Genomic DNA, 14,504 nt, shown 5'->3' with positions numbered 1-14,504 from the left:
CTTCTACAACAATATGCGTGCTGGTTTTCAGGAAACGGTTTCTCTTATCAGTTGCCAAACTTTAGTTCCCCCGTGTGAGGAGGGCCTTACACAACTATTTTGGAGAACCAATTAATCGTGTAAAGTGAGCAACATCTGTATTCCAGTTCTTAATAGTAAACAGTTCAAGTTTGTTTTCAACAATGACATAGCATTGGCCTAGCAGTGCTGCTGAGATTTTTGAGGCAACATTATGGCTGAAGTTTTTGTATATGGTTTTTGGTACAAAGGGAAGTTTATCTTAGAGTGAGAGTAGCAACCCAGAACAGCATTGAAAGAGTTCAAGCTTTGCCCAAAATTTGAATCGTATATTTTCCTAGTGTTTTCCATCTGAGAGTCGAGTAGCATTTCTTAACTTTTTATATATGTTTTTGCCTTTGAAAAACCCCTTGAAATAGCATACATGCTTTAGGGAAATATGCCTTTTACATTCCCATAGTATTACCAGAAATATTTTCCCCATTCCCATAGTATTACCAGAAATATTTTCCCTTACATTGCTGTTGCTCATGTAACCCTAATTGTTGGGAAACACGGGGCCTAGAGGGTCACACACCTGTCACCATTTACTGCATAGTTACACTATTCACTGAATTCCACAGCATGAGGGACAATTCCACCACTACTGAGCAACATTCCCTCAAATTTTATGTGTACAAGCCTGTTTCTTCTGTGTGCGTGGAATGAAATTATGCAGTGGCATTGGAGCAGGGGGAGGAGTTCTCAAGTACCCACAATATTTTGTGGCATGAGCCAGAGCCTCCCTAGAATTGATTACAAAATGTAAGAAATCACTAGCATTATTTACATGTGAGAGAAAACATGCATCTTTATTTTTAAAATCGCTTTTTCCTTATTTTTATTATCAACTCTTTGTTAATTTTCTTTTTTCTTGCCGAATAGGATCTGAGAGCCATCAATAACTTTGTCAGGTCAAGTGAAAAGAAAGTAGGAAAGCGTATCCTCCAAGATTCGGATAATGAGGAGCAACCAGCTGCAAAACATTTATGTCAGGATCCAACACTGCGGAAAATTCAAAATGTCATGACAGAAAGACAAGGACCTGGCAACAACAATGGATATGCGGAATAATTCAGACAAAACTTGTTTTTGTTTTGTTTTTTTTAGTTTTTTTTTTTATTTGTTTATTTCAAAAAAGGGGAAAGAAAAAAACTCAAGTGCAGAGAACTATAGTTTTTTTTTTGTGCCGTTCAATCACTAGAAGTTTTTTAAAAACCTTTTTAGGTTAGTGTGCATGTGTGATTACGTATCATGAAATGGTTTATATATATATCATAGAGTTCTTTTCCCGTTCATTCGTCAAGAACTGTTTTCTTTAATGAATAAGTTGCGTAAAGTATAAAATGTACCGTAGTTTCTGCGAGAAATTTTCCCCATAACAATGTGATTTTGATTGTTCACCCCCCCCCCCTTTCGGAGCCTGCATCGAGATTCATTTGCTCAATATTCATAGAAAGGAAAGAATTCAATTTTTGGTTACTTTTTTTACCCTTTCACTTTATTGTGTATCCAGACACAATTAGGATTTTTTTTTGGAGAAATTCTCTGATTAATGTTTGCTTTATTGATGATACTTGACTCCTGCGTTCTCCCATTCTAAAGCCAGTCTGGTAACTGAAGTTAGTTGGACCAAACAAGCAACAAGAGTCCTGAGCACAAGTAGTAGCAATTTTTTTGTGAGTTTTTCACTGCAGAAATTGCATGTTCAAAAACTTGGTTTGGTTCATGTTGCCATTATGATGATAGATTTATTCGATTTTCTCATGCTTGAATGTTTTTGGTTATGAGAGAAATATCAAAATCTATTGCTGTAATTGTTGGGAAAACTACAATGAAGCCTAAAAAGTTCTTGCTGTTTGTGATCGTCAGAAACAAAAAGAGTATACAACAAATGTTGCGTGAAGTTCATTCTCGGAGCACACACTTTTTGCCAACGTGCCTCCAGTTGTGTGATGCCATAGTGATAAAACCAAGTTGTCGTTGGCTGTAAAAACAAAAAAGCAACAGGGATGTGTCATTTGTGGTGAAGAATTTCCCGTGAAGGTAGTCTTCCATGGAACAGAATAAGTTATAATTAGTTTTCCCGTCATCCGCCATATTCTCTGAATCTTTCACCAATAAGTATTACTACTATTTCCAATTCCACAGATGGGAATGGACCATCGTGAAAAACCTTTGTCCATGGATCTTTGTGTCAAAGATGTCAAGCTAATAATGTCAGAGCATTCTGGAAGCACGTTAAGGTGCTGGTGTTCGTTTGGTGAATATGAACTTGGTAAATTTTTTGCCACCATAGGGAAAAAGGGATGGAAAAATGTATACCATTTTTTTCTTTTGGGGGGGGGGGGGGTTCATGCTACCTTTCCCATAATTCTTCGAGATTTCTCCCCATTACTAGTTAAAATATGCTAGCTTTTTTTATCCCCATGTAAAGGGCTTTTGAAGACTGACAGTATAGAACATTTGCTGTATACCTTTCTGTTTCTGACGATTGAAAACAGCAAGAATTTTTTCTGGTTACCTTATAAAATTGCTCGGTATCATGTACAAATATATTTACTTCACGTTTCGCCACACACACACACACATGCATATATGAAAAAAGTAAATCTAATGGTTTGGTTTGTTTCAAATTTATTGTTTTTTGCTTTTTTTTCCCCTCCCTTGTATATAGTTGAATTATGTTTTAGATATCATATGGGGGGTCTATGATTGCATATAATGTGTAATCGTTTGTTTCATCGCCTACTGCCTCATTTCCTTTTGTTGTTTTGTTCTCTCGTTTGTTGTCTGTTCCCTATGTTATATGACAAATCATGAGTAACTGTATCGAACTTCACCAAAGAGAATCATGATAGAAAATTTCTAGACTATTTTGTTTGTTTCTCGAAGAAGTTATTAATATCAACAATATATATATATGTGACGGCTATTTACTCCCTTGATAGACGTTGTTTTTCCCTTTTCAATGAATCAGAGTCATAAAACAAATATTTTTTTTAATTGATGGCTGTCATAATGAGCGACGGCTTCTCTTTTTGTTTTATTGTTTTTATTAATCATTATCATTGTTTTTTCGGTGTTTATTATTAATTTTTACCAGTAGTAAAAATTGAATTGGATGAGTGAAAAAATAAAAAATTTCTCATGTTAACGATGTTATCTTGCGCCAATGTTTTGTTGTTGGCTATCACTCAAAAACATTTTCACTGTTTACTCCTACTCTAAAGCAGTGGGTAGAATAGCATGGCATTATTGGCTACGAGTGACGAAGATGGCATTACGTCACGAGTTTTAAAACTGAAATTACCGTATTTACCTGTGTTGCGTAGAATCTGCAGAGTAAGGTGCTGAAAAAAAAGTTTAAGGACAGTCGAAAAACTGCTATATCTGAAAAACTTGGGCTTGTAGGTGCATGAAAGTTGAGTGAAGTAGGAAATATTATAGTAAAATTTCCAGGTCAAAACCAAGGAAAATAGTGTAAGGACACAATCAAAAATTATGTACAGAAATTTTCTTTTAATCAGAAGAGATCTTTTTTTCTTTATAAGCTTTATTTTTTGGGCTGTCATTGACAGCCATTAGACAGTCATTAATAACTAGTTGCGCAACCATCTTCCAAGCTTCTTTGACCAAAGCATTTACATCATGTTTGGTTTTCTTAGGGGTCGTTCAAGTATTATGTAAGCAAATTTTTAACTCCTTCCCCCCCCCCGCCCTTAGTCAGCAAAATTTCGTCATCAGCTCTGCCCCTCTGAATCCTAACTCATATTTCCATAAAGGGTGGCTGATGACGTAAGCATTATCCGAACCTCCCCTTGTCATCAAAAGTCAGCAAATCGGAAACCCCCTTTCCCCCCCCCCCTTCCATCGATGATGACGTAATACTTGAATGGTCCCTTACTGTACTGCTTACCATTTCTATACATTTCGTGATTCATAATGCCACACAAGTAGATTTCTCGATCACCACTTGAGGGTTTCCATTGAATCAGCTTCAAACCAATACCTTTTAGATTTTAAAACATGTACCATAAACTCTCGACTGTCCAGCCTAATGTGGTGGAAGGGCAGGTTGGATAACAAAAAAAAGTCTGATAGGCCTCCTAACCAGAACATGTTAACGAGATTCTTGTCACCCGCAATGATGCTAAATATAAGGCAAATTGCCTCCAAGCAGGGCTGTTCTAACCACATGAAGAAAAGAACTGCAACCCCCATTTTGACCGGCTTTTTGCAGTTATAGTGGCGGTAACAAAGGGTGCGCATGCTGGTGTCCTCCTTCCTAAGTTTTCGAATCTGGTAACCCTCCCTACCCATGAAAAAAAAAAATACTGTATACATATTAAATGCGCCTCTGTTTTGTCTTGAAAGTAATTGTGGGTGTACCGGCAATACCTTAGCTAGAAATTTTGTTCGGGGGAGGGGGCAGTTTCATTTCGGTGGGACCAAATTGATAGAACAATACATTTGGCCATCTTTTTCCTTTTTTTCGGTCATTTTCTCACATTTCGGGCGGACCAGTCCCCCCCTCTCTACGGCCTTATTGTGGGTCTTCCTTGGTGTAGAGCATAGTTTCCCCAACCTTTTTTGTCCCATCGCCCCTTGCTTCAGAAATTTTTTTTCTCCCAACGCAATCTAATCCATAGGATCCCATGTTATACCCGTAGCTTCTACCACCCCCCCCCCCCGGAACATTCCATTCGTTGGTGTTAACGCCCACGTTGGGAATCACTGGTGTAGTGGTTCTATCTGTTGTTAAAGTATCAAAGTGGCGTTGCCAAGAATGCCCACATGCATTTTCATTTAAAAGTTTCTGAATCCGTTAATCTTTGGACAAAGGCCGACAATAATAGCAGTGCTGTTTTGATTAAATGTTTTTTTTTTTAAGTATAGTGGTTTTCGCACCATATTGGTTTTCCCATAATTTCAGCAATATTTGGCAACTTTGTTCAGTTTTAACTACATTTTTGGCAATAATTGGCGGTGTACCGTATTTGGAATCCCAATTTCCGTATTTCTCTCGAGGAAATATGGTCAGCCTAATTATAGTCAAAAATAGTCAATTATAGAAAAAAATAACGTGACGTGACGTAAAGAACGGGCAACATGGTCTGTCCTTAGTCATGGAAGTTTTACCAGAAAATTGGCTTTTGCTGCCATCTTTTGGTGATACATTATGAATTATGAAATTATAAGCGACTAGTAGATGGCAGGAGAGGTCTTGTTTCGGACCGTTATTCATTGAATTTTTTTTCCTTGTCTAATCTTTCAGCACGGGAAATTATGGTTTTGTTATGCATAAAAACACGAGATATCGCCATTTTCAAAAATAGTAGTCAGAGATGAATGAACAAAGATGCCAATTATCAGGTTGACCATATTTCTCCTAGAAAAATATGAAATCACCAGTTGTTGCAAAAAATATTGCCAAAGGCAAGTACGCAGGGCCGCAACTAGGTGCTTGATCATCAACTGCGCATCAAGTGCGCCCTTGTAATGTTGAAGGAGAGGTTTGAGAATAAAATTTGCGCCCCCCTCTGGTCCAGCACCCAGTGCACGAGACTCGCCTGTCCCCCCCCCCCCCCCAGTTGCGGCCCTGCAAGTACGGTTGCCATTATCGGAGGCATTATCTAGCTTTTATCCCCATAATACCTCCATCGCATAACCAGCACGAACTGCGACCTACTGGTGAACCGCGTTGATCAGAGACACATAATTGCGTTTGGAAGAAGTATCCATATAACGTGTAGAACTTATAACATGTTATACGTGAGTCATATTGCAAGGTGGGCCCACGTAGCCAGAAATTTCGTTCGAGGTGGGAAAGGGGACCACTTCCATTTCGGGAGGGAGGCAAAGTGATAGAACAATAGCTTTGGCCATCTTTTTTTTTCCTTTTTCCGGTCATTTTCTCACATTTCGGGGGGGGGGGGGGGAGGACAACCATACCCTCAAATGCCCCCTCCCCTTGCTACGGTCTTGTTGGAAGGGGTTGTACAGTTATTAAAATTTAAAAAAACAAAACTATTTTTCTGCACAGACCAAAACCCTGTCCTCAAAAACCTAATTACAAAGTTGTTGCTCTCTCTCTCTTGTGATGCTAACTAAAAAAAATTCCTCCACGTTTCTAAATTCAATATTGGCCGAGATATTTGAATTCAATAAATGGAAGAAAATTGGGAAAAACAGGATGAATTATATTATTGAGGAGGGTGGGGGGGGGGGGTACAAAACGCGTTTTATACAAAAAAACAGCTCGTTTTTCCAACGAAGCGCACTTGCGACCTCTTCACAAACTCTTTTGAACAACTTGAAGGACTTGTTAAGAGAGAAACTTTCTTCTACTTCACCAAACACCAACTCTGGCCATATCGCTATACTGCAATTTACTGCCATTAGTGAGAGCGGCCGCCGAAGGAACTATTGGTGGCCCGCGAGCGCGTTTGTAGCAGTAGTTCTCTCTTTTCCTTCCAGCACCCCTAGTCAGGTCACGACCTCCTATATAACCTAGGTGGTCGTGGTCAGCTCCGTCTTAAGAACATCATGGGCCCCCGGGCCAAGTGATTTTTCTGAGGCCCTACCTGGTAAATTCTCGAAAAATTCAACTACTCCTCGTTTTTCTGAGGCCCCTCTTCTCTTGAGGTGCCCCGGTGGGCCCATGCGTTAAGGCGGCTCTGCCCCCAGTGCAATGCGACTTACCTTGGATAATACGTTTTTTTTTAATACAGGGTGGGCGAAAAGTCAGTAAAAACTTCAAAAATGCATAAAAACTGGAAAAATAACCGAAATAAAAAACGGTTTGTTTGCAGGGTTGGCATCGCTAAGGGGCCGTTCGAGTATTACGTCATCATCGATGGGGGGGGGGGGTTGGATAATGCTTACGTCATCAACTACCCTTTATGACAATATGAGTTAGGATTCAGGGGGGCAGAGCTGATGACGAAATTTTGCTGACAGGGGGGGTCAAAAATGGCTAAAAATTTGCTTAAGTAATACTTGAACGGCTCCTAAGTCACGGGAATTTTTTTTAAGACCGGAAAAAAAGCCACCTAAAAAACAGCCGATAGGTGGTACTGGTACGAGCGGTACGGTCCCGGGTGTATCGATCTGGTCCATCTAATGACCGGATCATGTTCCATTGCAATTTTTGTTCCTCTTGACGCCTACTAACAACTCTCTGAGTTTGTAGGTCCGTTAACAGAACACCCTCTATATGCGAACATTTCATGATATTTTTAAACCGAGAATAACAGTAATCCATAAAACTAATTTTCTGTGTGTGCATGTTTTCTCTATGCAAATCCACTATTTTCGACCGATCACCGTCAAACATTGCATGTATACCAAACAGGGCCCGACTTGAACGATAGGCTAGTTTAAAAATACGTCAGAGCTAGGCAAATGCCCGAAATGGGCGCAAAAAAATTATCGGGCAACAATGGTTTTTTTGGCTTCAACAATGATTTTTGGAATGTTTACTATGGTTACCATGGTTCCCAAACAATGCGTTTCAGGCACGTTTACTCCGTCACAATGGTTTGTCGCTTCTTCAATGCTCCCCGTATACGTAGAACGGCGCAGTCGGCTCTCTCCAGCGTGGTCCAAACCCTCGGGGTAAAAGGCTTATATCCCTCTTGGGACAGAGCCTGGATCACGTCTCGTCTTCCAGTATATGTAGAAAGCCCTTGCAGCGCCGGGTATTTTTGCTAGTAGGTAATAATTTTCGTCACCAGGTGGAAGCAATATCCTCAAATGTGAAGTGTTTTTCAAGAGCCCTCAATGAAATGCCGGGTGTTCAAGAAGTGGCTCAAATGACCGTTTCTTCACGCTAGTGCGACGGTAAAATGAATATCACTAAAGAACTCACGAAATCACTCCGACGTCGAGACAAAAAATGTATCAAATTATGCACTCTGAGGTCTCCTCTCATTAATTAGCAGGTTCTTAGCTGAGTTGGAAATAAGCAGCAGTGTTCTTTAAAGCCTGTGACGTAAACTTTGAACTTCACCCGATCCAGAGGCGTCATAAGTAGCGGTTATTATTCTCGCAATTTCTTACAGGATGGACAATGAATTTCCAACTGGCTACCCAATAAAAAGAAATATTTTTCCGGATAATTTTTCACACAAGGCCTTGGAATGAGCAGAGGATGAAACAAAATGCAGGATGTCACAGATTTATTCACAGAACAACTATTCACAGTTATTTCACAAGCAGCGATTTTGATAAAACACGCTAACCAATGAGCGACCTGCAGGTAAAAATTCTCGCATTGAGGATGAAGTCAAACAAAACTGATTCCCCCCCCCCCCCTCCTCTTGTGAAGGCATTACTTTCTATAGGGACGGGAGAAACTTTCGAAAGAATTCTATTTCATAATCCTAAATTGGTGGCGCCAATTGACGGGCAGAAACCTTTCAGAAGAATCTGGATGTTTCGCGTTACACCTTCACATTTGGGGCCGTTCAAGTATTACGTCATCATCGATTGGAGGGGGTTTCCGATTTGCTGACGGGGGGGGGGTAAAAAATGGCTAAAAATTTCCTTACGTAATACTTGAACGGCCCCTTTCACACTGCTGCCCACAGCCGTCGCCAAACGTGCCAAGTTTGTAAATTTTGAGGGGGGGGGGGTCATCAACAAAATTCGCTATCGATTATTTAAAGGTGAAAAATGACTATATATATAATCTTCGTAAACAATATGTTGGTTGTCGTGTTATAAAGTTCTAATGAAACATTTTGTTTCTACTTTTAACCGAGGTAGAACTGTTTCTAGAATTAAAACATCAAGATGTGTAGTTTCGTAATAAGACCCGAGTGCAATATACATGGCCCTTCACATCATGGACCAGGATCCCTAAGCTAGGATCTTTTGCGAGCCCTTCTATAGCTAATTTATAGCGTGAAAAAGCAAAAAAAAATGATAATTATCCCAGGCCCTATTTGCCGCGCCCTTGAGGGCGCCATGGCGATATCTAGCGTATGAATGACTTCAATAATAAGGGAGAGAAAGAACAGTTTTAACAACACACATCTTTCGAGCAAGGGCAAATTTAGGTGGGAATCGGATTTGTCCAAAGAACTTGATTGGTAGGTAGAGTTAGTTTTATGATTTACTTACATTCCTATTGAAGAATTTTTTCTAGCTAATTAACTGTTTATTGCTAATTAAGTTCTTTCATCAGAATTTTAAAAATTGTGAGGCAAATTTGTGAGGTAATTTTCAAGTAAATGACCTAGGGGCCCGATTGAAGTTAGACACCCCCTCTGCTGTAATGCTTTCATTTCACGCACGTGCATGCGCGATATTTTTGCTGATTTTAGGAATAAAATTGGCAGCATTTTTGCTTACATTCAGTACTTATTCTTGGAGAATTTGCACTTCTCACTCATATATGCGGTGACCATACGTCCATAGGCGGAGATTGACTTGGAAGTCTGGGGGGTGGGGGGCACGATGGTGATGATATCAATTCCTCTATATATATACATTAGATCAGTCGTCCCCACGTTTGACTCTGGGGGGGTGGGGGGGCCCGTATCTCCGCCCATGCATACGTCCCGTATTTTCCAAGACACTTTTTCTTTCCCCTGGTTGTCCCGGTTTTTCAACGAAGTCAACTTGACTTTTATTCTTCAAAACGACGATTAAAATTACTTTAATTCCCAACTCAGAAATTACATTGCGATAGTTACGACTACAAATAAGAATATTTCATATATTTGTCTTTTAATTCAACGCAATTTGAAGTGGCGCTTCATTTGCCTCGATTGGCAACTTCACTTACTTTTGGCATCATTTTTTGGCGATAATTGGCAATGCCCCGTATTTCGAAACGCCCATTTTCACGTATTATTCTCGAGCAAAAATACGGTCAGGCTACTTATATACATATTCCTCGTATTTTTCTCGGGGGAAAATGTGGTATAACCCCCCCCCCCCTACCAATGAATGACCCTTCATTAACCCCTCAGAAATATCAAAACAACAGCACGAACAAAAGAAATAAATGTTTCAAGCATCATTTTATTAATGTAATAATGTGCGTACAATACTCTGGAACGAAGAAAACAAAAAAAAAATTTCCGTTTTTCCTTCTTCTTCAAAAAAAACAACAAAAACGACACGAAATGCTCGACGAAGAAAAAACAAAACTACACAATATCCAATAAAAAAGAGAGAGAGAGAGAGAGGGACATTGCCTATATTTATCATAATAATCATGAAATCGTAATAAGCTTGGCATGTGACCACATTTTCTCTCCTCGACACACAGACAAAAAAAAAACCATTTTTTCCTTAAATTGCACCATAATGGAAAAAGGTCTCGATTACACAGTGCTTCTGCTGCTATATATATATAATACGTATATATACAATATAAAGATTTCACAATATATATATAATATCCAAAGCAATGTTATAAACATCAAATGTATAATATCTAAAATTTGCATCATCATTATCATCGCCGCCATTACACAAGGAAGCACCCCTTAAGACAAAAAACAAAAATAAACTGAAAATTGGTCGATTATTTGAAGCCATGATATACATATAAATACATGCCAACATGCGATAAGAATAAAAAAAAAATGATTGTATACAACATTTTTCCCGCCAAATTCATCATTATTATAAACAGCGCTACCTAGTGACTAAACGTCGATATATAAAAAAAGAGTAATAATCATGATAAGCAGTGTCTAAAAATCGCTAATCCGCTCGTAAATCCAATAACAAGCACCTCTTTCGCGTCTATTTTAATTATTACTTTATAAAAAATGGGGGTTCTGATAACTAGCCGAAAGGGCGATCGGATATTCATCGATACATTGGATTTATATATATCGATAGCTGCACGAAAAATCATTATTTTACATATTCATCACTACAACGTGGACTTCTAGGAACTTCATTGAGAATTTGCTAATATGTAATATGCAAATGAAATGCGGGAAAAAGACTTTCAAATCGCCTCCATATCCAATCGATTATATTTACAATGAACGCGCCATCTAGTATAGATTTTCGAAAATCGATTTTTGATCAATACGAGGATTAGATTGGGTTATCCGTTGTAACAGCCAGAATTTTTTTATTTTTGAATTTCCTATTACGCATATCTATAAAATTCATTATTATTTTTGTAACACATTAACTGTACAATAAGATACCGATGTTTGTATATACAAAATATAAACGCAATGCGTTATGACCACGGTAAGATGGCAGATGTCGCCGAAGGAGAGGGTTCATTCTTCTATAGAACAGTGGGGGGGGGGGGGAAAGACTCTTTCCAAAGTTGCTGCCTTAGCGCGAATACGATTTACAGCCAATTCCTTTTCGCAAAGACACAAACAGCGTCGTTTTACAAACGTGAACAAGCAAAACAAAATCGCCAATGGAGAATGTGATACTGTCGGTACAGAGACTTATAACAATCGTGGCGTAAGCACATGCCAACTCTCCGTGGTCAAACTATAATGCAGAAAAATGTTGATGGGAAAGTAAAATTTCTATACGTATTTGACGCAGGATCCGATCCAGAAATAAAGAATACCGATTCTACAATAGACTCTCTGCAATCCGCCATTTCAGGCTAATCCCCTTCGTGCGTGTGTGTGTGTGCGCGGAAGAGGAAAACGTTACTACTTACTTGCTCAGGGCCCCCAACTTTGATATGAGGGAGCCGTGAGCATGAGGGGTTAAAACCAGAGCGTGTAAGTCGATTAATCCTCATTTTGAGAAGAAGGTTTTGCTAGAATTGTTGTCATAGTTTCAGTGTTAAAAATTTTGTGATTTCAGAATTTAGAGGCGAACTATTGAAACTCAGTTCATTTTTCCTTTTACCAGTTTTAGCACTTCTAGATTGTGAATAATTCTGACAAGTTCAGAAATACAATGTAACTTGCACTGACTTTACTCTCTCCAGCTAGGCCAAAGATGTTTCGTTAGTCAATGAATATGTTTTGCTTAAAATGTTTTTGGGTCCCCAAAATCATGGGGACCTGAACAGTTGCCACACTTACTCATACTGAAATAGGGCCCCGTGCGCATCTGTACATAGAAGTTTACATTATTTAAATGGAGGGTTTTTGCCAACTGCCTTCAAGTAATCTGGCATATCTGGTCGGATTAAGTGAGAGTCTACTGTATTAGCTATGTACGGTATGACCTTCACTCCCACCAAGCACCTGGATCTAAGCCTGACTGGATGAATTATATGGATGTATATACCGTGTAGTAGATGAAGGATGTAGTTAAATAGATGATGGCATATGGAGCACACGTAGATCGCAATGGAATCAATGAATGAGAATTTTCTTGAACAAATCAGAATCGATTAATGTAGGAGAAACATATACACAGTGGACACCCGATTTATAGTGGATTTTATTTAATTTTTTAATTTCCTCAAATGTACAGGGTATCTATAATCGAAGCTAGCATATTCTGGGCTGTCAACAGCCTCAACTACCTATCAGAATCAGAAAAGTTATGAAACTTAAGGAACGGTTTTATGAAGGAATGGGGGAAGGACATTTTTTTTCGAAGACTGATCCCCGCATAGCTTTGGTGCCGATTTACAGTATTACGAATGTGAAGAGTTTCATGGCAGAGTATCATCACCAGCGTGAAGACTTTCACAAGCAAAGCACGATCTTGTAAACTCAGCATGGTACTCCTTATTGGCGAAATGTAAACGGAAATGTATGTGGATATCCAACCGTGAAAATTGAGCATTCTGATTACATGTTTGCAAAAAAATTGGCAATTTGTATGAATGACACCCTCTAGTGATGACTGATGAAAATTATTTTTTCTCTCGAAATTATTCCAAAGTTCCATAATTTTCTGATGGTTAAATGAGGCCATAGACAGCTGAGAATACTCCAACTCTTCCACCAGCGTTTCTCAACCTTAGACAGGACCATTAAACGTTGGGGCGGGGGTCGGAACTTCCGTTGGTTCAGTTAACACCAACATACAGTTATATCACCTCCCTTAAAATGAGGAAGCGTCTCCTCCGGATGATAACTAATCCTTTTTTTGTACAGCTTATGAAAGGCTTGCCAAGTGGCCAAATTCATAGGGCCTTCCGGCTATAAGGGGTTAGTATAAGAACGAAGTACCGATGTCGATTCCACCTCGACATAGGACAGCAAAATTCCTGAAACAACTCGGCGGACCAACAACCTATGCAAGGGCATCGAAGTATTCTACGGGTGCTTTGCGTGAGTTTTATGAAGGCTATTTTGATTCCGAAATTAATTTTGCGGGTTAACACACTAAAAATACTGTGCGCATCCAGCATCCACGGCTACGACGCCACTAAAATTATGCTATTACAAACTTTTATTTTAAAATCCATATGAGTCTTTTTATAAATTTGAAATGATTGAATAAGTTCAATTCGAATTAAATTCTTGAGTCTGCCCTGAGAACCCTCCGCCATCCTCTTTGCGAACTACAGGCTGAGAAACACTCTGGTATACTGTATATGCACCAGTTTACACAGTAATTTGAAAAACATTGTCTACGCCGGCCGATTGATTAACTCCATACGCTTTCATCAATTTCAACAGCGTTCGGATTAATTTCAAAAAGCAGAACATGATCAAGATTAGCCATTATGTACATTTCCTACGACATCATGTTCCGATATTCCATGTCCATAAACATTTCCTATCATTGAAAAAAAAAAATACAATATGGCCATTATAGTTGCCTCTCGAGTGACTACAAAAAAAGTAAAATGGACCTCTGACTATACAAATAAAAATAGTCACTGAAAAAAAAAAGTTCCAACCTAAAGATTGCGCAAATTGGCCCAATGCATAAATTATAAATTAAAAGCGAAAGAAAAAATTAAATACAGCTGCAGTCGATTCTAAACAAAAACATGTATACCTTCCAACATGAGCATGAAATAAATCTAATAATGTGGTATGGTAAGTATGACCTTTCGATAAAAGGAGAAAAAAGAATATCATTATATACTCATTGCTATAACACACAACATTTCTTTCACATACACTCTTTGTACACGAATTTTTCTCTTAAAGTCACTGCAAAAGTCTGTATACGAGTAATATAGTGGTGATGGTGGTGGTATCATAAGCTCCTTATTTTACACATTGTTTGAAAACATTTCAGTGACACGCAAACATCGGGGGGGTAGGGCCGTCTAGAACGTATGGGCTCCCATAACTTGCCCATAGGGTCATGGGCTGTTTCTCGCAATGGGCTCCTTTGTCTCAAAGAACGTTTTAAACTGTATAAGGGGCTAGAAAAATCCATGTTTGCCGAAGGCTCGAAATCATGAGGAAAAAGGCCCGGCATAGGGTGACGACAGGACTCCAACCTCGGAGACCGGGATGAAGGCTTAATTTTTTTTTCTTGCAAAAATTTATTTTGGGTGGGTGGGGGGATGG

General features: G+C 39.0%; 1 protein-coding gene across 1 annotated transcript in view; it reads left to right on the top strand.

Moving 5' to 3' along the window:
- The window catches only part of LOC149089766 (retinoblastoma-like protein 1), a 34,541-nt gene extending 31,327 nt beyond the window's left edge, over positions 1-3,214 (top strand). Inside the window, exon 24 of the mRNA XM_089245558.1 lies at positions 943-3,214. Coding sequence (XP_089101684.1) covers positions 943-1,131 — 189 coding nt within the window. The 3' untranslated portion in view covers positions 1,132-3,214. The remainder of the gene's footprint in view (positions 1-942) is intronic.
- Positions 3,215-14,504: the final 11,290 nt, after the last annotated feature.

This window comes from Pholcus phalangioides, unplaced genomic scaffold (assembly GCF_987345545.1).
Source record: "Pholcus phalangioides strain wild (caught in Gottingen) unplaced genomic scaffold, Ppha-v1.0 ptg000001l_1, whole genome shotgun sequence".
In the NCBI taxonomy this organism is placed as follows: Eukaryota; Metazoa; Arthropoda; class Arachnida; order Araneae; family Pholcidae; genus Pholcus; species Pholcus phalangioides.
This window is presented reverse-complemented; position numbering and strand designations above follow the sequence as displayed.